This window comes from Lynx rufus, unplaced genomic scaffold (assembly GCF_022079265.1).
Source record: "Lynx rufus isolate CCGP_SWC_20201006 ecotype Redwood Valley unplaced genomic scaffold, mLynRuf1.p SCAF_3, whole genome shotgun sequence".
In the NCBI taxonomy this organism is placed as follows: Eukaryota; Metazoa; Chordata; class Mammalia; order Carnivora; family Felidae; genus Lynx; species Lynx rufus.
Window position 1 is genome coordinate 85,040,514 of NW_025814845.1, and position 26,548 is coordinate 85,067,061.

At 35.8% G+C, this 26,548-nt stretch overlaps 1 protein-coding gene across 5 annotated transcripts in view; it reads left to right on the forward strand.

The window, feature by feature from the left end:
- TET2 (tet methylcytosine dioxygenase 2) overlaps positions 1-26,548 on the forward strand; it is a 136,031-nt gene that overhangs the window by 84,105 nt on the left and 25,378 nt on the right. For 2 of the 5 annotated variants that reach the window (XM_047090798.1, XM_047090799.1), the window contains exons 3-6: positions 2,151-5,605; positions 7,250-7,340; positions 8,739-8,832; positions 9,468-9,676. In XM_047090798.1, coding sequence (XP_046946754.1) covers positions 2,197-5,605; positions 7,250-7,340; positions 8,739-8,832; positions 9,468-9,676 — 3,803 coding nt within the window. In that variant the 5' untranslated portion in view covers positions 2,151-2,196. The other 3 variants (XM_047090800.1, XM_047090803.1, XM_047090802.1) reach the window with 3 other exon arrangements.

Below are 26,548 nucleotides of genomic sequence, written 5' to 3' on the forward strand. Positions count from 1 at the left end.
GTCATTTGTATATTCAATGACTGGTCTTTTCCTTGTCAATTTGTCAAAGTTCTGTATATTAAGCAAAGTTTTATATGATTTTTAACTTTGCTTATGAGTTTATTTTTGCATGCATAAATTTTACAGAGTTTTACAAATAAAACTAACAAGTTTTACTTAAATAGGTCTTCTACATTTCTTTTTAAAATTATTCCTAGTGTTTTAAGAATATTTTTCCTGTTACAGTATTTTATTCCACAAAAGTTTCTGACTGGTTTTTGCTTTTCTATAACAAGGCTATTGATTTTTGTATTCAGCTACTTTACTGAATTCTCATAAACTGCAACAGTTTTTCAGTTGATTCTCTTGGTTGACCAGTATACAATCTTATTATCTATAAAAGATAACTTTAGTGTTGCTTTCCAATGTTTATATCTTATTTCTTTTTCTATTTCATTTGTCTTGGTTAGTAACCACTGACTATTTTAACAAAGCTTTTTTATAGCCCAAAGGGAAAATAGCCTTGATTTTTTTTTTCCTACTTACATCCTTAAAATAAATGCGATGAGAAAAACTGAGAAAATAAAGCGTGCCTGTATTGTGAATGGGGCCGAATTCACTTTGTAGGATGGATTATTTATGTTTTTTAGTGCTCATTTCTTCTTGCACTCTAATCATTTGGACTTTGAAATCTCCATGAGTATTTGCCTTGGAAATATTTGAATTAATGAGTGAATGAAGAAATGAGCAAAATTATATCAATTGCTCACTCTATACTAAACACAAAAATGAACAGAGTATTCCTTTTTTTTTTTTTAAGATTTATTTATTTTTGGGAGAGTACAAGGTGGGGAGGGGCAGACGGAGGGGGGCAGAGGATCCAAAGCAGGCTCTGCACTGACAGGCTGACAGCAGAGAGGCCAATATGGGGCTCAAACTCATGAACCATGATATCATGACCTGAGCCAAAGTTGGATGCTCAACTGACTGAGCCACCCAGGTGCCCCAAAAATGAACAAAGTATTCTTAAGTTCACAGTCCAGTGTGCAAACAAAATAAAATTGAGTATGATATGTTCAGCAGTAGACCGTATACAAGATATAGAAACAACATAGGAATGGGTGTGATTAATTCTCTTGGAAAATCAAAGAAGAAATCCTAGGGGAAGTGATATCTGAGACCATTTTAGAGGGACACGTAGGGATCACTGGACAAATCTCGGGACTACAAAAGCATTCTAGGCCAACAAACAACAGCATGAAATGTCTGAACAGTTAACCATGTTTGGGTATTTATAAGCTATTGTTATAGTTGGAGCTTCAGACGTGAGAGGAAGTAGGAGAGAAAAAAGAAATCTGCCAATGAAAAACCATTTATATCAGGCAGGAATTGTCAGTAGAAGTGGGCAGCCAAAGCCCCTGTGGAAGAAGACGTAGAATCACCTAGAAATGACATTTTATAAACTACACTTTTTACCCCATTCCATTTCCTGGGAAGTTAACACTAAAGGGAGCATGCCTGGTCTTTCAGGTGTGTGGGTGAAAGAGTTTGAGAACTACTGATGCAGGCAATATGGAGCCATAAAGTGTGTTAAAGGAGAACATGACATCAGATTTGCACTGAGAATATTCCCTTTGGTAACAATTTGAAGGAATCTTGAAGGACTGGAGAGAAGACAGGTTGGGCTAGGGAAGAAACCTTTTAAAAAGCTACTGACTGCAACAGATAATGAAGTGAGATAATATTGGTCTGGCTACCAAGTAGCAGTGAAGATAATTCAAGGAATATGTAGGAAATGGAATTAATTGGATATGTAAAGTACTAGAGAAGAAAGAAAGGAGGTAGTCTTTCTTGTTCTTAGCATTTTTACAGAAAGAATTTGGGAAGGAAGTTGATACTATTTACTAATGCAGTATGAACTTACCACCTTAGCTGGTGATTTTAATTATCTTTGTTCTCTATGACCATGAATATTTGAGAGCTGCTGGGAAGACAAGAATAATCGGATCCTGAGTAGTTATTGGTTGTCCCTCTGAAACATGAAAAGGAGTATCATAGTTTGCTAAGTCTAGGAATTTTGATAATATTAAGGCCATGATTATTCTCTAAGATTTATTATTAGTGTCAGATATGTATTAATGCACTTCAATTTCTGTTTCCATGCTCTTTAGAATTCATTCAGAGGGCAGCCTTGTGGATGGCCCCGAAGCAAGCCTGATGGAACAGGATAGAACCAACCATGTTGAGGGCAACAGACTAAGTCCATTCCTGACACCATCTCCTTCTCCCATCTGCCAGACAGAACCTCTGGCTCTAAAGTTCCAGAATGGAAGCCCATTAACTGAGAGACCTTATCCAGAAGTAAATGGAGACACCAAGTGGCAGTCTTTCAAAAGTTATTATGGAATACCCCATATGAAGAGAAGCCAGAATAGTCGCGTGAGTCCGGACTTTATACAAGAAGGTAGAGGGTATTCCAGGTGCTTGCAGAATGGAGGAATAAAACGCACAGTTAGTGAACCTTCTCTCTCTGGGCTTCATCAGAACAAGAAATTGAGACAAGACCAAAAGGCTAATGGAGAAAGAAAGAACTTCGGGGAAAGCCAAGAAAGAAATCCAGGCAAAGGCAGCAGTCAACTGAATGTCTCCGACTTGAGTGATAAGAGAGAATCTGCAAGCTCTGTAGTCCAAGAAAATGCAGTTAAAGATCTCATCAGCTTTTCAACACATAACTGCAGTAGGTCTGAAAAAGCAGAGCTTCAGATTCTGAAAGAGCAGGAGGAGAAAAATGCTAACTACCATGACAAGAACATTATATTACTTCTTACAAACAAGGCAGTGCTAATGCCTAATGGTGCTACAGTTTCTGCCTCTTCCATGGAAAACACACATGGTGAACTCCTGGAAAAAACACTGTCTCAATATTATCCAGATTGTGTTTCCGTTGCGGTGCAGAAAACCACATCTCACATACATGCCATTAACAGTCAGGCTACTAATGAGTTGTCCTGTGAGATCACTCACCCATCGCATACCTCAGGGCAGATCAATCTCCCACAGACCTCGAACTCTGAGCTGCCTCCAGAGCCAGTTGCAGTGGTGACTGAGGCCTGTGATGCTGACAAAGCCAGTAAGACAGCTGCAATGGTAGGGACCTGTCCCTTTCAGAAACCAGAAACACAAAAATCAGTTTTTGAGATATGCCCGTCTCGTGACGAAAACAGTAATATCCAAGGAACCGCAAATCTAGTATCTGGTGAAGAATTCTGTTCAGGTTCCAGCAGCGATTTGCAGCCTCCTGGTGGCAGCTCTGAACGGTATTTAAAGCAAAATGAAATGAATGGTGCTTACTTCAAGCAGAGCTCAGTGTTCACTAAGGATTCCTTTTCTGCCCCTACCACACCACCACCATCACAATTGCTTCTTTCTCCCCCTCCTCCTCTTTCACAGGTTTCTCAGCTTCCTTCAGATGGAAAAAGCACTCTGAACGATGGAGTTTTGGAAGAACACCATCACTACCCCAACCAAAGTAACACAACTCTTTTAAGGGAAGTGAAAATAGAGGGTCAGCCCGAGGCACAGTCATCCCCGAGTCCTAATCAATCTACACATGTAGCCAACCACTCTCTGATGCTACCAGAAAGGCCTCAGAATAATTGTGTCAACAAGAATGACATGCGGACTCCAGGGACAGTGACTATTCCCTCATGTTCTGAGAAAGCGAGACAAATATCAGAACGCCTCAAGCATAACCCACCAATTCTTGGTAGCAGTGGGGATCCACAGGACCACTGCCAGCAGTTGATGGGACACAAAGAGCAAGATATTCCGAAGGGTCGAGACAAGGAACAAACACGAGGTCTTGTGCCCCCAGCACAGCCCTATCTGAAACCAGGGTGGATTGAATTGAAGCCCCCTCACTTTCATCAAGCAGAATCCCATCCAAAATGTCATGAGGCATCACTGCGGTCAGTTCTTCAGTATCAGTCCAACCCCTCCACTCAAATGACCTCCAAACAATACACTGGAAATTCCAACCTGCCTGGGGGGCTCCCAGGGCAGGCATACATCCAGAAAATAATGCAGCCAGAGCAGAGGCCACAAAGGTACCAAGGTGAGATGAATCAAGGGCAGTTTCGAGGTACAGTGGACCAACAGCTCCAGTTCCAAAAACCCTCACTCCAGGTGCACTTCTCTAAGACAGACCCTTCATCCGAAGCTCACGTGCAGTCACTGTGCACCCCTAGGTTTTACTTTCAGCAAAGACCAGATCCCCAAACTGAGAAACTCATGCCCCCAGCATTGAAACAGCACTTGAATCAGCAGGCTTCGGAGACTGAGCCATTCTCAAACTCGCACCTTTTACAACACAAGCCTCACAAGCAGGCAGCACAACCGCAACCATCCCAGAATTCACTTACCGCTCAAAACCAGCAGCAGCAGCAAAAATTACAAATGAAGAATAAAGAACAAATGTCCCAGACTTTTTCTCACCCCCAAGGCAACAACGATCAGCAAAGAGAAGGATCATTCTTTAGCCAGATTAAAATGGAAGAATGTTTCCGTGGTGAAAATCAGTATTTGAAATCAAGTGAGTTCCAGACTCATAATAGTCAAATGGGATTGGAGCAAGTGCAGAATATGAATAGTAGAAATTCCTCCTATGGTCAGACCTTGAAATCAAATACAAGCAAACTACAGATTTCTTGTTCGAACAATACACACCTAGCTCCAGAAAATAAGGAACACACTATCAATTCTGACCTCTTTGCAGGAAACAAGACTCAAAATTTGCATCACATGCAATATTTTCCAAATAATGTGACTCCAAAGCAAGATGTTCTTCACAGGTGCTTTCAAGAACAGGAGCAGAAGCCACAACAAGCTTCAGTTCTACAGGGATATAGAAGTAGAAACCAAGACATGTCTGGTCACCAAGCGGCACAACCCCCTCAGCAAAGGTACCTGATGCATAACCAAGCAAATGCTTTCCCTGTGTCTGACCAGGGAGGAAGTCACCTTCAGACCCCTCCCCAGAAGGACATTCAAAAGCATGCTGCTCTACGGTGGCACCTCTTGCAAAAGCAAGAACAGCAGCAAACACAACAACCCCAAACTGAGTCTTGCCATAATCAGATGCACAGGCCAATTAAGGTTGAACCTGGATCCAAGCCCCATACCTGTATGCGCCCCATGGCAGCACAACCAGAAAACAAAATGTGGAAAAAGGTAACTAAGCAAGAGATTCCACCCCCAAGTTGTGATAATGTACAGCAAAGGAGCATCCTTGAGACCATGGAGCAACATCTGAAGAAGTTTCAGGTCAAGTCATTATTTGACCATAAGGCTCTAACTCTCAAATCACAGAAGCAAGTGAAAGTTGAAATGTCAGGGCCAGTCACAGTTTTAACTAGACAAACCACTGCTGCAGAACTTGATAGCCACACCCAAACTTTAGAGCAACAAGCAACTCCTTCTGCAGAAAAGACACCAACCAAAAGAACAGCTGGTTCTGTTCTCAATAATTTTTTAGAGTCACCTTCCAAATTACTAGATACTCCTATAAAAAATTTATTGGATACACCTGTCAAGACTCAATATGATTTTCCATCATGCAGATGTGTAGGTAAGTGCTAGAAAAGTACTGAGACACATGGTGTTTATCCAGAATTAGCAAATTCATCTTCAGATATGGGATTTTCTTTCTTTTTTAAAAAATCTTGAGTCTGGCAGCAATTTGTAAAGGCTCATAAAAAGTCTGAAGCTTACATTTCTTGTCTTTAAATTACAGATGCTTCTGCTGTGCAAGAGAGAACTTCACTTACATTGTTTTTCCAAAAACTTAAAACAATGTGCATGCTCATTTTTCCTCTAATAAAACCCTTTAAAATATAAAGGTATCAGTTTTAGATTAATCTGTTTAACTCTTTGTACATCACCTCCTGGAGAGACACCTAGACAGTAAAAACATCTATTAAAATGAGAAAATAACTGCTAATATGTAAACTCATGTAGGAGCTTTTTAATATGTATTAATTCAAGGTTGAATGTATTAGTGGTTTCACAACATTAATTTCTACATAAGTGGGAAGTTATTATCTTCAATCTTGGTGAGTTGGGGGAAATTGTAATGCTGACGTTCTGGATACTCATGAAGTTGCCCTTTCTGCCTTGATAACCTTGAAATATTGTACAATTTATATTCATTTTGATTCTATTTTCTCTTTAAAGTTTTATCTTCTGATAGAAAATATGTTTTTTTCCTTTTCTTTTTTTTTTAAACAAACACCTTTTTAAAAAAAATTCAGGATATGTAATAGGTCCATTGGAATAGGGAAACCATCTTGCCAATAGATACATAAATATATGTATATATGAAGACTTTATTACAGTTCCTCAACTTGGACACAGTAGAAGACATTTGAAAAAACAAATGTTAAACTAATGTGGCCAATGGTCCGCCCGCCTTTTCTTATTCCTCTTACAACGGGACACCCCACATTTTAGAGAAGAATGGAGGGAGGATCCATACTGCCCCTTTGTGTGGTTAATATTAGGTTGCCTCAGGGGTGCAGTCATAGATAACATTAGGTAAGTTCTAATCATCTGCAGTTTCTTCTATCATCCTAACCTCTCCTCCTACTTTCCATCTTTGGTAGTTTACAAGAACCTCTTCCTTTTACCTGACCCTCTCTCCAGTATTTTCTCTCATCAAATTATTCTCAAGTACATACAAATATGGGTCTGGATTTAATATTCTTATTTTCAAAACTCAGCTATTAAATGTTGAGGGGAAACAAGAGGAGAAAAAGGTGCCTTGACAATAAAAACTGAGCAATATCCTGGGGTGAGAGAAGACAGGAAATTTTATTTTTAATCTTTTAACATCCAAGTATCAGGCAGGCTTCTAGTTAGCTATAAAATTTTGTTTCAATTCAAAAAACTGAATTTTAGTTGGTATTACATATAATCTAATTCCCTCACTGTTTTGTTTAGTTCCACTTATTTTGTTTAAAATAAATAATTTCTTATTCCGTATCTGAAATGTAATTTAATATATTTTTATCCAACAGCCAGCATGTACATATACTTAATTATTTGGCACATTTTCTAATAGATTAGTCCATCAATTTATTCATTTTAAAGAAAAAAATGTTTACAGTCACATTTAGGGCCCTTAATGTGCAGTTGGGGGATAAGCTTTGTGGATGTAGCCTTTATATTTAGTATAATTGAGGTCTAAAATAATAATCTTCTATTATCTCAACAGAGCAAATTATTGAAAAAGATGAAGGTCCTTTTTATACCCATCTAGGAGCAGGTCCTAATGTGGCAGCTATTAGAGAAATCATGGAAGAAAGGTAATTAACGCAAAGGCACAGGGCAGATTAACGTTTATCCTTTTGTATATGTCAGAATTTTTTCAGCTTTCACATACAAAGCAGTAAACAATTGTAAATTGAGTAATTATTAGTAGGCTTAGCTATTCCAGGGTTGCCAGCACTACACACTGTGCTATTCACCAGAGAGTCACAATATTTGACAGGACTAATAGTCTGCGAGCTGGCACAGGCTGCCCACTTGGAGATGGATGCCAGAAAACCCAGGCACGCACAAGAACCAGCCAGCCAGCCTGCCAGGCGCAAGGGTGCTGGCACCGGCTGCAAAGACAGGCCCCACTCTGGCTTTCCCACTTGATGATAAAGGGTCGCAGAAGAAACAGCGGGGAAATGTGGCACAAGAAAGGAGCCGTTGAGTTAAATTCACCTAGAGCTGTAAACGAGTAGTTCCCTCTAGGGACGTTATCCCTTAGTATGAGCAGAGGGTAAGTGTGAGATGCTGAATAGAAATAGAGAGGATTCTATTTATAGCTGCATTTTTTTTTTTTTACTGTTAATCACAGGTATGCAAGTATTTACCTGAATCTACACAGTTAGTCCTGCATGTAGAAGACTCTAATGAGTGAGATAATCAATGCAAAGAGAAACTTTCATATTGGTATCCCCAGCAGTGAGCTGTTACTGTGCTAGGGTGCCTTTCTTTAAGAGGTAGGCAGTGTTATCATTAAAATATATTAGGAGACGTTCTGGGCAGCAAGGACATGTTTTGTATCATTCTTGCCCAATTTACAAATTATTCGTTGCTAATTAGTATGTAGAAATTCACTAAATAATCATCTAGTAGCCTGGCAGATACCCTAAGTGCCTTTTGTTACTAGCAAGCAGTAAGTAGTGCCTTGGTCCTAAGGAAAAATATAATCTATTTCTAGAACTATCCTATATTTTCAAAATTGCTGGATGCTAGTGATTTGTGAACCATCTTTTTAAAAATGTTAGAGATTCTTTGAGGAACAGTTCTAACTAGAATCTATTGTGATTCCCCAAGTTTTAAAATAGCTAAATTTAGTAAAGGACAAAAACCAAATAGTAATATGTCTTAGAAGACTGAACTTAACAAACTTTAAAAAGTTTTGTGCTTTGTGAAATTATGTCTAAAAATAAGCTTTCCCATTATTTTCACCCAACATATAATTTCAAAATAGTTCATTACAATTATCCATATATTTTGATACTGAAGAAGTATAAAGCTTAAAGTCTGTTATCCAGTTTGCTTGGCTTAGACCTATTTTTTAAAAATAAACCATTCATTTCTCAGGATGTGGTCATAGAATAAAATTATGCTCAAATGTTCAGTATTTTGGTTGCCTCAGCTTCATTTGCTAATTTTATGTGTGTGTGTTTCTGTGGATTTCTTTTAAGGTTTGGACAGAAGGGTAAAGCTATTAGGATTGAAAGAGTCATCTATACTGGTAAAGAAGGCAAAAGTTCTCAGGGATGTCCTATTGCTAAATGGGTAAGTGTGACCTGATGAGGCCTTTGATCTTCAATCGTGGGCATTTTGATTCATTAATCTAACTCTGAGAATTGGGTTACCCAGATCAAAGAGTCATTTATGCCGGTTGAAATGAACATTGCTTATATTTATTTTGTGTCATCTCTTAAAGAAAAGGCATTAGTTTTTAAGTTAGGTACAAACTGTATTTAATTGAAAGAATGTAATAGCGAAGACGAGGTCCATTCAATTTGCTAAAAAGTATGATTCTTCCTGGGATAGGAAGAAGTCACCCTTAATCCTTTAAATACCTTCCATTAATCTTTATGTTGTCATTTTTGAAAGCCTTGAACTTTGTGAAAAAAGACAAGCATGTCTTCCATGTAGCTCTAGCTTTAATGTAGGGGGCATTGCCCCCCACTGTACTGGGCACAGTCTGCTAAACATTGCACGGTTTTGCATCCCGCCTAATTCTGACCCCACCGTATAGATGGCTAGCAAAAGGCAAGTTGCAGGAGCTGGCAAACATTGCCCTAATTGTGACCCAGACATGCAAAAATATACGTACATAAATCAATGCTCTCATCTGCCACAAGTGACCCTTGTTTTGTTTTGGTTGGGGTGGGGGTGTTGGGGTGGAATGGTGACCCACACAGGTGGTTCGCAGAAGCTGCAGCGAGGAGAAGCTACTATGTTTGGTGCGGGAGCGAGCTGGCCACACCTGTGAGGCGGCTGTGATTGTGATTCTCATCCTGGTGTGGGAAGGAATCCCACTGTCTCTGGCTGACAAACTCTACTCAGAGCTCACCGAAACGCTGAGGAAATATGGCACTCTCACCAATCGTCGGTGTGCCCTGAATGAAGAGTAAGTGATGCCTCCCTCTCTTTCCACTAAGAGCAAAACCTAATTATTGGTTTGTGGGAAGAGAGTTGAACGTGCATTTGTACATTTACTAAATGGGGATCAAAATGCCTGTTTCCCAGTCCTGCAGTAGGAAGTCGTATTTGCTAACACAGGTAATCCAAGGCGATTCCATGAATTCTTTTGTACCTTCAGACGGCGTAGACATTTAGTTAGGAGCAGCTTGCTGCAAGTCTGAATGTCCGTACCCACATGAACTCAGTCGTGCCGTAAATTTGAAAGTATCTGTGTGTCCACTTGGTGCATGTGACAGCCCTTTGTGTGGCTGGCAACCACATTAGTAAGTATTGACACCATTCCTGTGTTGCAGTAGCTGAAGCAGAAAGTAAGTTTGATGAGAAATTTTAGGATTCCCGGGTCAAGGACCTTAATGTAGCAAACGTGAAAATATAAGGCTTATAGAATTTCTGTAGAAACAGACTGATTCAGACTTCAGTTCAATCAAGTTTATCATTTTCACAACACCAATAAAAATTGCTTTCATTTTTACTGCTACTAAATAATCAAGAAATTAGTGGCTATTTATGCATTATTTTCCAGGAATATAAACATTTGGAACAGAGCCAGGGGTATGCAGTTAAATATATTTAGTGCATCCAAGGACTAGTATGTCTTTGTTTGTCAACCTTATCCAGTTTAGGAAGTTTAAATCTTCACTTGGAGAAAGTTTCATTTTTATTCTTCCTCTGCTATTCCTATATAACATTTTTTTAAAAAGAGTATGGGAGAATTCACAGTGCTACACTGAAATGCTACAGTGTAATTTTACTGACAGCTGGCTCTAAAATAACTTTTTAAAAATGTTTATTTGTTTATTTTGAGAGAGAGAAAAAGCACTAGAGGGGAGGGTCAGAGAGAGAGAGAGAGAGAGAGAGAGAGAGAATCCCAGGCAGGATCCACACTCAGCGCGGAGCCCTACACGGGGTGATCTTCCAACCAACCCTGAGGTCATGACCTGAGCCGAAATCAAGAGTCTGACACTTAACCGACTGAGCCACCCACGCGCCCCAGTTCTAAAATTCTTTTTAATTTTGCATTTCTTCCTTTAGTCTCCTTTCCTCTGCATTCATCAAACTGCAATATAGTTTACTGAATTTATAGAAATACTATGCCACTCATTGCAACATCCCATTGTAACCTCATTTGTTCCTTTGCTGACTATTATTCTGACTACTATAGCTTTACTAACATGGTTAGTAAATACTAACATGGATTCTCTCTCTGGGTCGTGGGGGGTATGCAAACCAATTATAAATAATATGTCTAGGAAAGTTACTGTTCACATATCAAAGGTGGGGACTTAGCTTCCCGTGGTAGTTATGATCCAAAAATCTCATGTATGTGTGTGTGTTCCTCACTGCCATAAATCCACTTTTATAATTGATGTGTTGGAAAGTGGAAATCTGGTTCATAACATATGACTCATAAACCTATGATGGACAGCTTTATGTGTAAAATACTTTTCAGTTTACCCTAATTTCCCTTGCTCCTTCTTTAAAAGATGTATTTAAATGCCTTTAATCAAAGAAAATGAAGTTAAGGCACCTTGAGATGATGTCCCTGATAGCACTTTTCTCAGGAATTAACTATCTGCCTTGTTGTTTTTTTTTTATTTTTTGTTTTTTAACGTTTTTATTTATTTTTGAGACAGAGAGAGACAGAGCATGAACGGGGGAGGGGCAGAGAGAGAGGGAGACACAGAATCAGAAGCAGGCTCCAGGCTCTGAGCCATCAGCCCAGAGCCCGACGCGGGGCTCGAACTCACGGACCGTGAGATCGTGACCTGAGCTGAAGTCGGACGCTTAACCGACTGAGCCACCCAGGCGCCCCTCTGCCTTGTTTTTTAAAGCAGACTTCCTTTTAGACTTGATGGCTTGAACTTCTAAACTACTGAGGAACTTCTTGTGAAAATAGCAGTGTTTTAATTTAAATTTCTTGAAGTTTCATGCAAACTATATTTCTTATTTTTTTGTAATTGATTTAATTTTCAGTTATTATATATCTGGTATTTTTCCCCTGAAGGCTTTTCTGTAATTTCTATAAATGCCATTGCCTGTCAGGGAATCTGACATATAGAAAGAAATTCTGTCAAGAACTTTCCTAAATTGTATTATTTTGCATTTAAAATCCATGAACAGTAAAAGATTGGGCCAGGATCTAAGAAAAATCACAGTGTAAGTGGTCTAAATAGGAGGCGAGTACAAAACTATTGAAATATGTGTTTCAATGATTAAAACATTTTAAAGGCCAGTCTGCATACTTTTGCTTCTCTTTGTCTGGAATTCCATCATAAGGGTGAGTAATTATTTAGACTAAATTTTAGCTTGGGGCTAAGAGTGTTTAGAATAATTCTCAAAAAACAAAACAATGTACTTAACATACACAGTTAAAACAGACACCAATGGCAATAGAGACTTCATTCAGATATAGCTTTTGAAGTTTCTAATACCCCATAAAATACATTTTATATTTGGCAGAAGTTAGAATTATGACTTTGCCAAAAACAGAGGATAATCTCAAATTGGGGCTGCTGACTCAGTTTAATATTCAAGGCTGTATGAATCTCGTCACCGAGTTCTTACAAATCCCAATGCCTACATGCGCCATAACCAACCACCGTGAGTCCAGAAAAGAACTCTCAGAGTAATCTTTCAGTGGGAAAGTCAAAAATGGATTTTTACATTTCCTTTGAGATTAACCAGCTGTTTCTCCTTTAAAGATTTCCCTTTGAGATTTCCATTTTATGACTAAGCCTAACCAATATGTTTTTGGCAAGTTAAGAGTTGTGGGAGTGTCATTATAAGAAAGTCAAAGCCAGAAATGTGTTTTGCCATGCTGGGTGATGTTAAATGTTGTGTGTTTTTTTTTTTTTTTAAGCTAACTTTATATTATAAAAATTTTCAAACATGCATAAACGGAGGAGTGCAGTCTAATGAATCCCTGTGGACCCATTACATAGCTTCAATACTTATCAACATTTTGTCAATACTATTTCACATATTTCCCCTACACTTCCTACCCCCACTGCCACCCCAACAGTGTTTTAAAGCAAAATACAGATACCATCTCTAACAGACAGTGTATATCTCTAACAGACAAGGATGTTTTTTATAAAACCTAGTTACACTGTCATTTTCATTCATCTCAAAATTGACAGTGATTCTTTAATATCTTTTCATGTCATGTTCAGACCACATTTAGATTCCTAATTGGATCTTTTTCAAAAAATAATAATAAAAAGCAAAACTATATTGCCAACAAGAAAGCCCATACCTTGTATTTGATTGAGGCTTTTGAGTGGTACCAGTTCATGCCTATTGTCTTGCATATTTATGAATAAAACTTTCTATCACTTTCAAAAGTATCCCAGTTTGGAAGACAAATTATGGTTTCCATAAGCCTCTTTTTGTTTATAATAGTTCCCCCTCTCTTTAGTGAATTTTTTTGTTAAAGAGACTATATAATTTGCTCTGTAAAATTTTCCACATTCTGGGTATGTAATTGCACATTTGTTTTATTCACCTTATCCCTCTATCCCAACTGTCTTTTGTGCATTGATATTAAGAGACTTAAAAAGTTACGTATGTGTATATTTATGCATATATTGGCAAAAATGCTTTTGTAAGTGATCATGAAATAATCTTAATTCTTCATATCCATCAGGAGGGTTAAATGTCTGCTTTGTTCCCTTCTTAATGATGTTAAGAGTGTTCAGTGAGTTCAGGAGTTGTCAGCTTGATTTGTCCATCTTAAAGTTTTCCCAGAAAACTTTCACCTAATGGTGTAGTGTATTGATTGAGGATCGTTGCTTGTTTCCATTATTTTTGTTTGAGTTTGCAAATTCACAAGTTTTTTATTTTTCAAAGTATAAATTTATGTATTACATTTGAATTTATTTTGCTAGTTTGTAAACTTGCATAAGGTTGAATATCTGATCTAATTTTTAGTTTAAAGTTATATATTTCCTTTACAGTAGAAATCCAGATGGTAACTCAAAGGTTGAGAATGTTTTTAAAAATCTGTTACATAGATGAATATTTTTATTACAGTTGCTTTACTGATTTGTTGTAAACAAATGTTGTAACCATGAGCCAAATTCTGAGTCATGTTAAAATGAAGCCGAGAAATGCTAATTTTAATAATATTCTAATAATATAGAAATAAAAATGCCTTTTAGTAGCCATTTCATGTAGGAAATCATCTTGAAGTCACTCTACCTTGTTATGCAGAGATTTTTTTGAGATATAATTCACATACCATAAAAGTCACCATTGTATTTTATGTTTTATTTTTGAGACAGAAAGAAAGCACGAGCTGGGGAGGGGCAGAGAGAGAGGGAGACAGGAACCGAGATGGGCTCCACGCTGACAGCAGAGAATCTAATGCAGGGCTCGAACTCACAAGTAAGAGATCATGACCTGAGCTGAAGTCAGATGCTTAGCTAACTGAGCCACCCAGGCGCCCCTAAAATTCACTATTTTAAAGCTTAAAACTCAGTGGTTTAGTAATATACTAATATTGTATAATATTAGTAACACACTAATATTAGCAATATACTCATTTGTGTAATAATACACAAAGTTGTGCAACGTTTTCTTCACTCCCAAAAGAAAACCTTGTACCTATTAGGCAGTCAGTTCCCATTTTCCTCTCCCCTAAAATGGCAACTGCTAATCAGCTTTCTTTCTCTATAGATTTGCCTGTACTGGGCATTTTGTATTAATGGTATAGAATATTTGGCCTTTCTGCCTGGCCTCTTTCACTTAGCATAATGTTTTAAAGGTTCATCCATATCATAACATTAATCAGTGTTTTATTCCTTTTAGTAGATGAGTAATATGCCAGTGTGTGTGTGTGTATATATATATATACCTCACATTTTCCTTATCCATTCATCAATTAATGGACATTTGTATTGTTTCCACTTTGGGGCTATTATGAATAATGCTTCTGTGAACATCTGTGTACAAGTTTTTGTATGGACATATGTTTTCAGTTCTCTTGCAGTGACATTGTTAGTCATATGGTTACTCTATGTTTAACTCTTTGAGGAAATGCCAAACTGTTTTCCAAAGGAGCTGTACCATTTTTCATTCCTGCCAGCAGTATGTCGAGGTTCCAGTGTCTTCGCATCCTCATCAAAACTAGTTATTGTATGTCTTTTTTTATTATAGCCTTCCCAGTGGGTGTGAAGTGTATCTTGTCATTTTGATTTGCTTTTCCCAAATGACTAATGATGTTAGACATTATTTGATGTACTACTGGCTATTCATATGTCTTCTTTGGAACATGCCTACTTGATTCTTCACTCATTTTTAAGTTGAGTTCATATTTTTTTTTTTAAAATTTTTTTTTTTTTTCAACGTTTATTTATTTTTGGGACAGAGAGAGACAGAGCATGAACGGGGGAGGGGCAGAGAGAGAGGGAGACACAGAATCGGAAACAGGCTCCAGGCTCTGAGCCATCAGCCCAGAGCCCGACGCGGGGCTCGAACTCACGGACCGCGAGATCGTGACCTGGCTGAAGTCGGACGCTTAACCGACTGCGCCACCCAGGCGCCCCGAGTTGAGTTCATATTTTTTGAGTTGCAAGAGTTCTCTATATATTCCAGATACTAGAACTCTAGCAAATATATGGCTTTCAGATATTTTCTTTTATTCTGTAGGGTGCCTCTTCACTTTCTTGATAATATCCTTGAAGCACAGGATTTTTCAAATTTGATAAAATCAAATTATGTATTTTTTAATTGCCTGTACTTTTAGTGTCATATCTAAGAAGCCATTGCCTAATCCAAGGTCTTGGGGATTTACCTCTGTTTTCTTTACAGAGTATTATAGTTTTAGCTCTTACATTTAGCTTGTTGATCCCTGCTAAGTTAATTTTATGATGTAAGAGTCCAATACCATTCTTTTGCATATAGATCAGCACCATTTGTTGAGGAGACTGTTTTCTCCATTAAATGGTCTTGTCATTCTTGTTGAAAATTAATTGGCAAAAATGTATGGGTTATTTTGGGACTCTTCTATTCCATTAATCTACCTACATTTCAGTCCTTATGGCAATACTATACAGTGTTAATGACTGTAATTTGTAGTAAGTTTTGAAATTGGAATTCACCTGTTTTATCCATTCCCCCTACCACCTCCCCTCTGGCAACCACTCTCTCTGTATTTATGTTAAGTCCTCCAACTGTTTTACAAGATTTTTTTTTTTTTTTTGGCTACTCTGGATTCTTTTCATGTCCTTGATAATTTTAGGATCACTTTTTCAATTTCCCCATATTGGATTTGACAGGGGTTCTGTTCAATCAGACCACTATGAGGAGTATTGACAGCTTAACAGTATTAAGCCTTCCAATTGGTTAACAAAGGGATGTCTTTACATTTACTTAGGTATTTAATTTCTTTCAATGATGTTTTATAGTTTTCAGTATATAAGTCCTACATACTTTTGTTACATTTCTAAGTATTCTTTTTTTTTTAATTTTTTAAAAATATTTACCTATTTTTGAGACAGGGAGAGACAGCATGAACGGGGGTGGGTCAGAGAGAGAGGGAGACACAGAATCTGAAACAGGCTCCAGTCTCTGAGCTGTCAGCACAGAGCCTGACGTGGGGCTCAAACTCACAGACCACGAGATCATGACCTGAGCCGAAGTTGGATGCTTAACTGACTGAGCCACCCAGGCACCCCTCTAAGTATTCTTTTTGATGGTATTTAAATGTAGTTATTTTGATTTCATTCTCGGATTGCTAGTCATATGGTGTTTCTAGTTTTATTTTTTTATTTAAAATTTTTTAATGTTTTATTCTTTTTTTTTTTTTTTTGAGAGAGAGAGAGAGAGAGAAAGAGAGTGCGATTAGTGGAGGGGCAGAGAGAGAGGGAGACACAGAATGCGAAGCAGGCTCCAGGCTCTGAGCTGTCAGCACAGAGCCCGATGCCGAGCTCCAATTCATGAACCGCAAGATCATAACCTGAGACGAAGTCAGACGTTTAACCAACTGAGCCACCCAGGTGCCCTTAATTTTTTGACAAACCTTCAAACTGTTTTCCATAGTGGTAGCACCAACTTATGTTCCCACCAACAGTGCAGGAGCACTCTCTTTTCTTGTACACATCCTCACCAACATTTGTTTGTCTTGTTGATGCTAACCATTCTGACTGGTATGAAGTGATATCTCATTGTGGTTCCGATTTGCATTCCTTGATGCCTGGTGATATTGAGCATCCTTTCAGGTATCTGTTGGCCATCTGTATGTCTTCTTTGGAAAAATATCTATTTAGGTCCTTTACCCAATTTTTATTTATTTATTTATTTATTTATTTATTTATTTATTTATTTATGTGTTGAGCTATAGAAGTTATTTATATATTTTGATATTAACCCCTTATTGGATATGTCATTTGCAAATATCTTCTCCCATTCAGTAGGTTAACCTTTTTGTTTTATTGATGGTGTCCTTTGCTGTGCAAAACCTTTTTACTTTGATGTATTCCCAATAGTTTATTTTTGCTTTTATTTCCTTTGCCTGAGGAAACATATCTAGAAAAATGTTGCTAAGGCTGACGTCCAATAGATTGTTGCTTACTTTTTCTTCTAGGAGTTTTCAGGTTTCATATGTAGGTCCTCATCCATTTTGAGATTATTTTTGTGTATACTGTAAGAAAGCCATCCAGTTCATTCTTTTGCCTGTTGATGTCCATTTTTCCCTATACCATTTATTGAAAAGGCTGTCTTCTCCCACTGTATATTCTTGCCTCCTTTTTATAGATTAATTGACTGTGTACGGTTGGTTTTATTTCTGGGTCCTCTGTCCCGTTCCATTGATCTCTGTGGCTATTTTTTGTGCCATTACCATATTGTTTTGATTACTATAGCTCTGTAGCATATCTTGAAGTCTGGGATTATGATACCTCCAGCTTTCTTGTCAAGGTTGCTCTGGCTATTTGAGGTCTTTTGCGGTTCTATAAAAATTTTAGGATTATATGTTCTACTTATGTGAAAAATTCTATTGGTATTTTTGTAGGGATTGCTTTGAATCTATACATTGTTTTGGGTAGTATGGACATTTTAACAATATTAATTCTTCCAATTCATGAGCATGGTGTATCTTTCCATTTCTTTGTATTGTGGTCAATTTTTTTCATTAATGTCTTATAATTTTCGAAGTATAAGTCTTTCACCTCTTTGGTTAAATATATTCCTAGGTGTTTTATTCTTGTTGGGACAATTGTAAAGGGGACCGTTTTTCTTAATTTCTCTTTCTGCTACTTTGTTATTAATGTATACAAACAAAACGCATTTCTGTATATTAATTTTGTATCCTATAACCTTATTATTTGTTTGTTTTTTGGTAGATTCTTTTGGGTTTTCTCTGTATAGTATCATGTTACTTGGAAAAAGTGATCATTTCACTTCTTCCTTACAATTTGGATGGGTTTTTTTTTTTTTCTATTTTTCCTTGTCTGATTGCTGCAGCTAGGATATCCAGTACTATGTTGAATAAAAGAGGTGAGAGTGGACTTCTTTGTCTTGTTCCTGATCTGAGAGGGAAAACTCTCAGTTTTCCCCCATTGAGTATAATGTTAGCTGTGGATTTGTTATATATGGCCTTTATTATGTTGAGGTGTATTCCCATTAAACTCACTTGAGTTTTTATCTTGAATAGATGTTGTATTTGTCAAATTCTTTTTCAGCATGTATTGAGAGATCATATGGTTTTTATCCTTCTTGTTAATGTGATGTATCACATTGATTGATTTGTGAATATTGAACCACCCTTACATCCCTGGAATAAATCCCCCTTGATCATGCTGAATAAACCTTTTAATATATTGTTAAATTCAGTTTGCTAATATTTTGTTGAGAAGTTTTACATCTGTGTTCATTAGGTTTTCTTTTATTATGGTGTCTTTGTTTTTAATATTAGGATAATGCAGGCCTCATAGAATGAATTTGGAAGCTTTCCTGCCTCTTATTTTTTGGAATAGTTTGAGAAGAATAAGTATTAACTCTTCTTTAAATGTTTGCTGGAATTCATCTATGAAGCCACCTGGTCCTAGAATTTTTTGGGTGTTTTATTACTGATTCAGTTTGTCACTAGTCATTGATTTGTTCATATTTTCCATTTCTTCCTGAGTTGGTTGTGGAAGATTATATGTTACTAGGAATTTATCCATTTCTTCTAGGTTTTCTAATTCATTAGCATATAATTTTTATAATACTCTCATAATTTTTTGTATTTCTGTGATGTCAGTTATTTCTCCTCCTTCATTTCTGTTTTTGAGTCCTCCTTTTGTTGATGAGTCTAGCTAATGATTTGTCAATTTTGTTTACTTTTCAAAGAATCAGTTGTTTCATTGATCTTATTGTTATTTTTTAGTCTCTATTTCATTCATTTCAGCTCTAATCTTCATTATTTCTTCCTTCTACTAGCTTTGGGATTTTTTCTTTTTCTAATTCCTTTAGGTGTAAGGTTAGATTGTTTGAAAGTTTTATTTCCTGAGGTAGGCTTGTAATATTATAAACTTCACTCTATGAACTGGTTTGTCTGTGTCCCAAAGATGTTGGACTGTTGTATTTTAGTTTTCATTTATCTCCACGTATTTTTTTTATTTCCTCTTTGAGTTTCTTGTTAACGCATTAGTTGTTTAGTAGCATGTTGTTTAGCTTCCACATGTTTGTGAGGTTTGTGGTTTTTTTTCCAGTTTTTTTCTTGCAATTGATTTCCTGTTTCATATCATTGTTGTCAAAAGATGCTTAATATGATTTTAATCATCTTAAATTTATTTATATTTGTTTTCTGGCCTAATGTGATTTATCCTGGAAAATGTTCCATGTGCACTTGAAAAAAAATGTTTATTCTGTTGTTTTTAGATGGAATGTTCTGTATATATCTGTTAGGTTCATCTGATCTAATGTGTCATTCAAAGCCATGTTTCCTTGTTGATGTTCTGTCTGGATGATCTATCCATTTATGTAAGTGGGGTATTACTAGTGTTGTATTACTGTCCGTTTCTCCCTTTATGTCTGTTTAATATTTGCTTTTCATGTTTTGGTGCTCTTATGTTGGGTGCATAGATATTTATAACTGTTACATCCTCTTATTGGATTGATGCCTTTAACATTATGTTGTCCCTGGTCTCTTACTACTGTCTTCGTTTTAAAATCTATTTTGTCTAATATAAATATTGCTACTGCATTTTTTTTCTTTCCTGTTTGCATGGAGTATCTTTTTCCATCCTTTCACTTTCAGTTTATGTGAGTGTTTAGGTTTAAGTTCTTTTCTTGTAGACAGTATATGGATGGGTCTTGTTTTTCAGCCAGTCATCTCATATCTTTTGAATGGAGCATTTAGTTCACTTACATTCCAAGTAATTGTTGATAGATATGTATTTAATGCTATTTTGTTAATGGTTTCTGGTATTTTTTGTAGGTCTCTATTCCTTTTTTCTTCTCTGGTTTTCTTCTCTTGTGGTTTGATGACTTGCTTTGATGTTATGCTTGGATTCCTTTTACTTTATTTTGTGTACCTATTATAAGTTTTTCATTTGTGGTTACCATTGGGTTCATATAGAACATCTTGTGTGTATAGCTGTGTGTATTGAGTTAATTGCACTTAAATTTGAACACATAAAAGCATGAAACCTTTGTGCTCCTTCCATATTTTGTGTATACAGTGTTATATTTTACATATTTTTATTTGTCCTTTGACTAATTTTTGTAGATACAATTGTTTCCTTCCCTAAATTAGGGAAGTTTACAGCTCTTATTTTTTTCAAATATGTTTTCTGCCCCCTTCTCTCCCTCATATCCTTCTGGGATCCCTATAATGTGAATGTTATTTTGCTTGATGATGTTGCAGAGTCTCAGGTTATTCTCATTTTTTAAATTATTTTTCCTTCTTGCTGTTCAGCTTGGTTGCTTTCCATCTCCTATATTCCAGATAACTGATCCATTCTTCTGCATCCTCTGACCTGTGGATTCCCTCCAGGACATTTTTCATTTCAGATACTGAATACTTCAGCTAACACTGGTTATTTTTATACATTCTTTCTCTTTGTTGAAGTTCTGAGTTCATTCACCTTTCTTTCAAGTCCAGTATCTATGACCATTATTTTGATTTTTTTTTATCAGGCATATTGCTTATCTCTTTTTCATTTAGCTCTTCATTTTCATTAAGTCTTCGTGCAACAATTAAGTTTTTATGTATTCATCTTGTATTCTGCAGACTTACGAAACTAATTTATTAGTGCTAACTTTTTTGATAGATTCCTTAGGATTTACTACATACAAGATTATTTCATCTACACATACAGATAGTTTAATTTCTTCCTTTCCAATCTAAGTACCTTTATTTCTTTTTCTTGCCTAAATTTTCCTGGCTAGAACCTGCAGTAGATATTGAATGGAATTGACAAGAGCAAACATTTTTGTCTTGTTCCTGATTTTAGGGGAAAAACTTTCAATTTTTCACCATTAAGTATTATGCTAGCTGTAGGTTTTGTGGAAGCTCTTTATCAGGTAGAGGATTTTTTTTTCTATTCTAGTTATTTTTGTTATGAAAAGATATTGGACTTTTTCTGCATCTACTAAGATGATCATGTCTTATATTGCTTTAATTTTTTGTACATTGGCCCAACATTGCATTCCTGAGATAAATCACAAATGACTATAATGTATAAATCTTTCATGTTGTTAAAATATGTTTGCTGTATTTTGTTAGGATTCTTACCTTTATATTAATGAATGATATTAGTATATTACATTCTTGTGATGTCTTTGTTTTTGGTATCAGGTTAATACTGGATTCATAGAATGCATTGAAAAGTGTTCCCTCTTCTATTTTTTGGAAGAATTTGTAAAGGATTGGAGCTAATTCCTTAAGTGTTTGGTGGAATTCACCAGCAAAGTCATGTAGTTCTGGGCTTATCTTTGTTGGCAGGTTTATTATTGTTATTAAATCAGTCTTTATATTGGTTGTAGTTATATTTATATTCTCTCTTTCTGTTTGAGTCAGTTTCAGTAGTTTGTGTCTAAGAATATGTCCATTTCATCTGGGTTATCTACTTTGTTGATCTATCATTTTTATAGTATTCCCTTATAATTTATAAGGTCAGTAGTAGTGTCCTGTTTTTAATGCCTAATTTTGTAGTTTGGATTTTCTCTTACTTTTCTTGTTTAGTCTGTGTAGTTTTCTCAGTTTTGTTGATCCTTCCAAAAAACTTTTGATTTCTTTGATTTTATCTATTTCTATTTTTTATTTCATTTTTATTTCTATGTCTCTATTTTTTATTTCATTGATTTCCACTCTAGTCTTTAGTATTTCCTTCATGCCATTTGTATTGTGTTTACTTTGCTCTTTTTCTGGATTTTTAAGGTAGAATATTAGTTTATTGATTTCAGAACTTTTTAAATACAGGTATGTAAAGCTATAAATTTCCCTCTACTTCTGCTTTAGATGTATCCCATAAAGTTTAACTTTTTATTTTCATTTATTGCAGGGTATTTTCTAACTTCCCTTATGATTTTTTTAGTTAACTCACTGATTATTTAGGAGTGTGTCATACATACATATTGATTAATTACCCACCTTTGCTGCTTCTCCATTCATAATTTCACTCCATTGATAAAGAATACACTTTGCATGATTTTAATCATTTAAATTTAGGTAGCCTTGCTTTATGATCTGCCATATAGTCTGTCCTAGAGAATGTTCCATGCACATTTGAGAAGAATATGTATTCTGCTGTTTGGTGAAGTGTTCTCTAGATACTAGTTAACTTAGTTGACTTAGTGTTTTTGTTCCTCAGTTTTGTCTAGTTGTTATTATTCAGTACTCCACTTTCAACAGTAGATATATCTTTTTCCCTTTCATTCTGTCATTTTTTACTTTATTTATTTTGGTACCCTATTTTTAGGTTCATGTGTGTTTATAGTTGTTACATCTTTATGAACTGACCCTTTTATTATTATAAAATGTACTTGTTTCTGGTAATAATATTGTCTGAAATCCTACTTTGTTATTAGTATAGCTACTCCAGTTCTCTTTTAATCACTGTTTACATGATTTTTTCTATCCATTTATTTTCAGCCTATTTGTACCCTTAAACCAAGTCTCATAGATGGCAGATAGTTGAAATTCTCAATCCATTTTTCCAGTCTTTGCCTTTTAATTATATTATTTAAACCATATACAGTAAATGTAATTACTGTTGAAGTAGGATTTATTGTTTGCCAATTTATTATCAGTTTCTGTATGTCTTTTGTTTAACTCTTCTTCCATCACTGCCTTATTTTGTGTTTAATGGATATTTCTAGTGGAACATTTTAACTCCCTTGTCACTTTTATTATATTTTTTGGAGTTACATATTTAGTAGTTGTCTTGGGGATTTTAGTTAACATCTTATAACAATATAATTTAGAGTAATACCAATTTAATTACACTGATATACAGAAACTTTGTTCCTATACAGCTCCAATCACCCCTTTTCCTTTGTGCTGTTATTGTCATACAATTTTATGCATTGTATATACATTAACACAGATTTATAATTACTGCTTTATATGGTTGCCTTTACATCATATAGAAAAAAGAGTTAAAAAACCATACGTATATAAGGTTGTTTCTATTTTCCTATGTATTTACTTTTACTGGTGTTCTTTGTATTTTCATGTGGATTCAATTACTGTCTAGTGTTCTTTCCTGTCAGACTGAAGGACTCCATTTAAAATTTCTTGTAGAGTAGGGCTAATAGCAATAAACACTCTAGTATTTGTCATGGAATTAGCTTATTATTCACTTTTAAAGCATAGTTTTGATATATATAGAATTTCTTAGTTGATGGTCTTTTTCTTGCAACATTTAAATATGTCATCCCAGCGCCTCTAGCCTCTATATGTCTTATGCATCATCAGCTGTTAATCTTATTGAAAATCTCTTGTATATGATGAGTTTTCTTGCTGCTTTCAAGATTCTTTACCTTTGGCTTTCAACAGTTTTATAATTATTCTAGGTGTGGCACAATTTTCATGCTACTTGGAATTAGCTGAGCTTCTTGAATGTGTAGGTTAATCTTCGTCAAATTTGGGGAGTTTGGGCTATTATTTCTTCAAATAGTTTTCCTACTTCATACTGTCTTACTCTCCCTCATCTACTTTGTGGATGTTCATTATGAATATGTTGGTATGCTTGATAGTATCCCCATAGGTCTCAGAGGTTCTGCTGTTTTTTCTTCATTCTTTTTTCTGTTTCTTGGACTGGATAATCTCAACTGACCTATTTTCAGCTTCTTTCCCCACTGCTTTTTCTCTCTCTTACTCAAGTCTACTGTTGAACCATTCTAATGGACCTTCTAATTTCAGTTATTTTACTTTCCAATTCCAGAATTCCCATTTTATTATTATAGTTTCTATTTCGTTTTATCTCATCTACTTGATAAAACATTGTTTTCCTACATTTAGTTACTTTTTTAAAGTTTATTTATTTGAAAGAGGGGGGCAGAGAGAGAAAGAGTGGGGGATGGTCAGAGAGAGGGGTGAGGTTCAGGGTTCCAACCGACAAACCATGAGATCATGATCCAAGCCTAAATCAAGAGTCAGACACTTAACGACCTGAACCACCAGGCACCCCTACTTTTAATTTGTTAAGCATGGTTTCCTTCAGTTTTTTTGAACATACTTAAAATAATAACTCATAGTCTTTGTTTAGTAGTCTTACATCTGAACTCCCTCATTGACAATTTCTATTAACTGCCTTCTTCCTCTGTATTGACCACACTTTGTTTCTTTGTATGTTTTATAATTGTTACAAACTGGACGTTTCAAATAATATAATGTGGTAATTTAGGAAATTAGATTCTCTGCCCTACCCAGGCTTTGTTATTGTTGTTAGTTTAGTGACTTTTCTGAACTATTATGGTAAAATCTATATTATTTCCTCATGAGCAGCTGTGGACATCTCTGCTTGGTTAGCTTAGTGGTCACCTAATGATTAGACAGAGATCCTTAGTTACCTAAAACCAGTAAGTCTTCCAGTCTTTACCACGGGAGTTCTGTATGTGTTTTGGAGCATGACTTTAACAGTCAGCCAGGCAATTTACAACTCTGCCTTACCCCTTTATTCCCTGCTTGTGCAGAGCTTCAAGTTTAGTCAGTTTAGAGTTTATGTCTTTTGTGAGTGAACATACAATATGCATATGGCTTTCTGGCTTACCAGGAACATGTTGGCTTTTGCAAGCCTCCTATGGATATCTTATTTCCAGTATTTTAACTTTAAGCTTTTGAATTAGCCTTTTTTTTTTTTTTTTTTTTTTTTTTTAATGCCAACTGTTATCCACCACCTCAGGCAGTCACAGTGGTTAACAGTTACAAACACCTCCTGGGGAAAAGGCTGTACATACTAGGTGAACTCTAAGGTAAAATGAAGACAGCCTTGCTATTAGTGTCTTGTAGAGAACTACCAAATAGGTAAAATAATGACGCTTTTCTGACGATGGAGCACTAGAGGATAGCTAACCTAGTTCTGCCCCTTCCAGTGGTTGCCAGACTGCTGATTTTTACTATAAATGTGAGTTGTTTTGAAGGTTGTCATAGAGTTCTGGGAACAATGAGAATAGGGCAAACTAAAAACCACAAAGCTTCTTCTTACTGAAATTTCATTGCTTTTCTTGAATCAACTCCCTGGAATGCTTCAAGTCTTAGTTAATTTGCAGGTTTCTGAAAAGTTAATTCTGACAGTATTTGTTAATATTTTCAATGCTGTTATGGAGGAGGGAAATTTCAGAGATCCTTATTCTGCCATTTTTGCTGACATCTCTAAAATGATAATTTCTAATTACAACATGCCTTCTGCATTTATTAGCCAGAAATCTTTAAAGAACTTTTTTCTTATCAACTGTTTGATTGCCATTAAATATAGATTGTGAATAAATAACAGATAAATGCATGGTATATATCTTTAGTTGTGAAATTTGAGAATGGGGATTTGGTGTCTTAGTAATCACCCAAAATGATCAATTAGTCTGTTCTTTCTTTTTAGTATCATTATTAACTTGGGGTTTTAACCTATTTCATTTTGATGAGAAATGATAGAGGTCATAATTTTTGCCCAGATATGTTCATTGTCACCGAGGTATTGTTAATTTTAGGCATTTTCAGTGGGCATAGTAATTATTTTTTAGAAAGAGTGATTTTGAGCTTTTAAACTCAAATCATGAATTTATATTGTTATTTCCTGTTTGTAATTAATATTACAGGATATCTACTTATCTTTTACACTTCTCTTACACTGAAATTCTTTTATTGACATTAAGAATGACTTCCTTATGTCACAGTATACATAAATAATTTCAAAATACTACTAAGACTGTGATTTTCACTGAAGTCAGTACAGAATTGCATAAACAAAACAAGAATTTTAACAAAGAGAAAATATTTTAAAGTAGCAAACATAAGTCACAGAGCTGAAGAATACATAACTAAACTGAAAAATTCACTAGATGGGTTCAGGAGTAGACTACATCAAGCAAAAAGAATGCAAAAGAGTGAAGATAGCTTAAGGAATTTATGAGACACCATAAGAGGACCAATATAAAAGGGTCCTTGAGACAAAATAGAGAGGAGTAGAAAGCTTATTAAAGAAATAACAGCTAAGAAATGTCTTGAAACAAATACACGAAAATTTAGGACTGCAGAAAAAGCAGTTTTAAGAGGAAACTTCATAGTAATAAATATCAGCGTTAAAAAAGAAAGATCTCAGGGGCGCCTGGGCGGCTCAGTTGTTTGAGTATATGACTTCAGGTCCGGTCATGA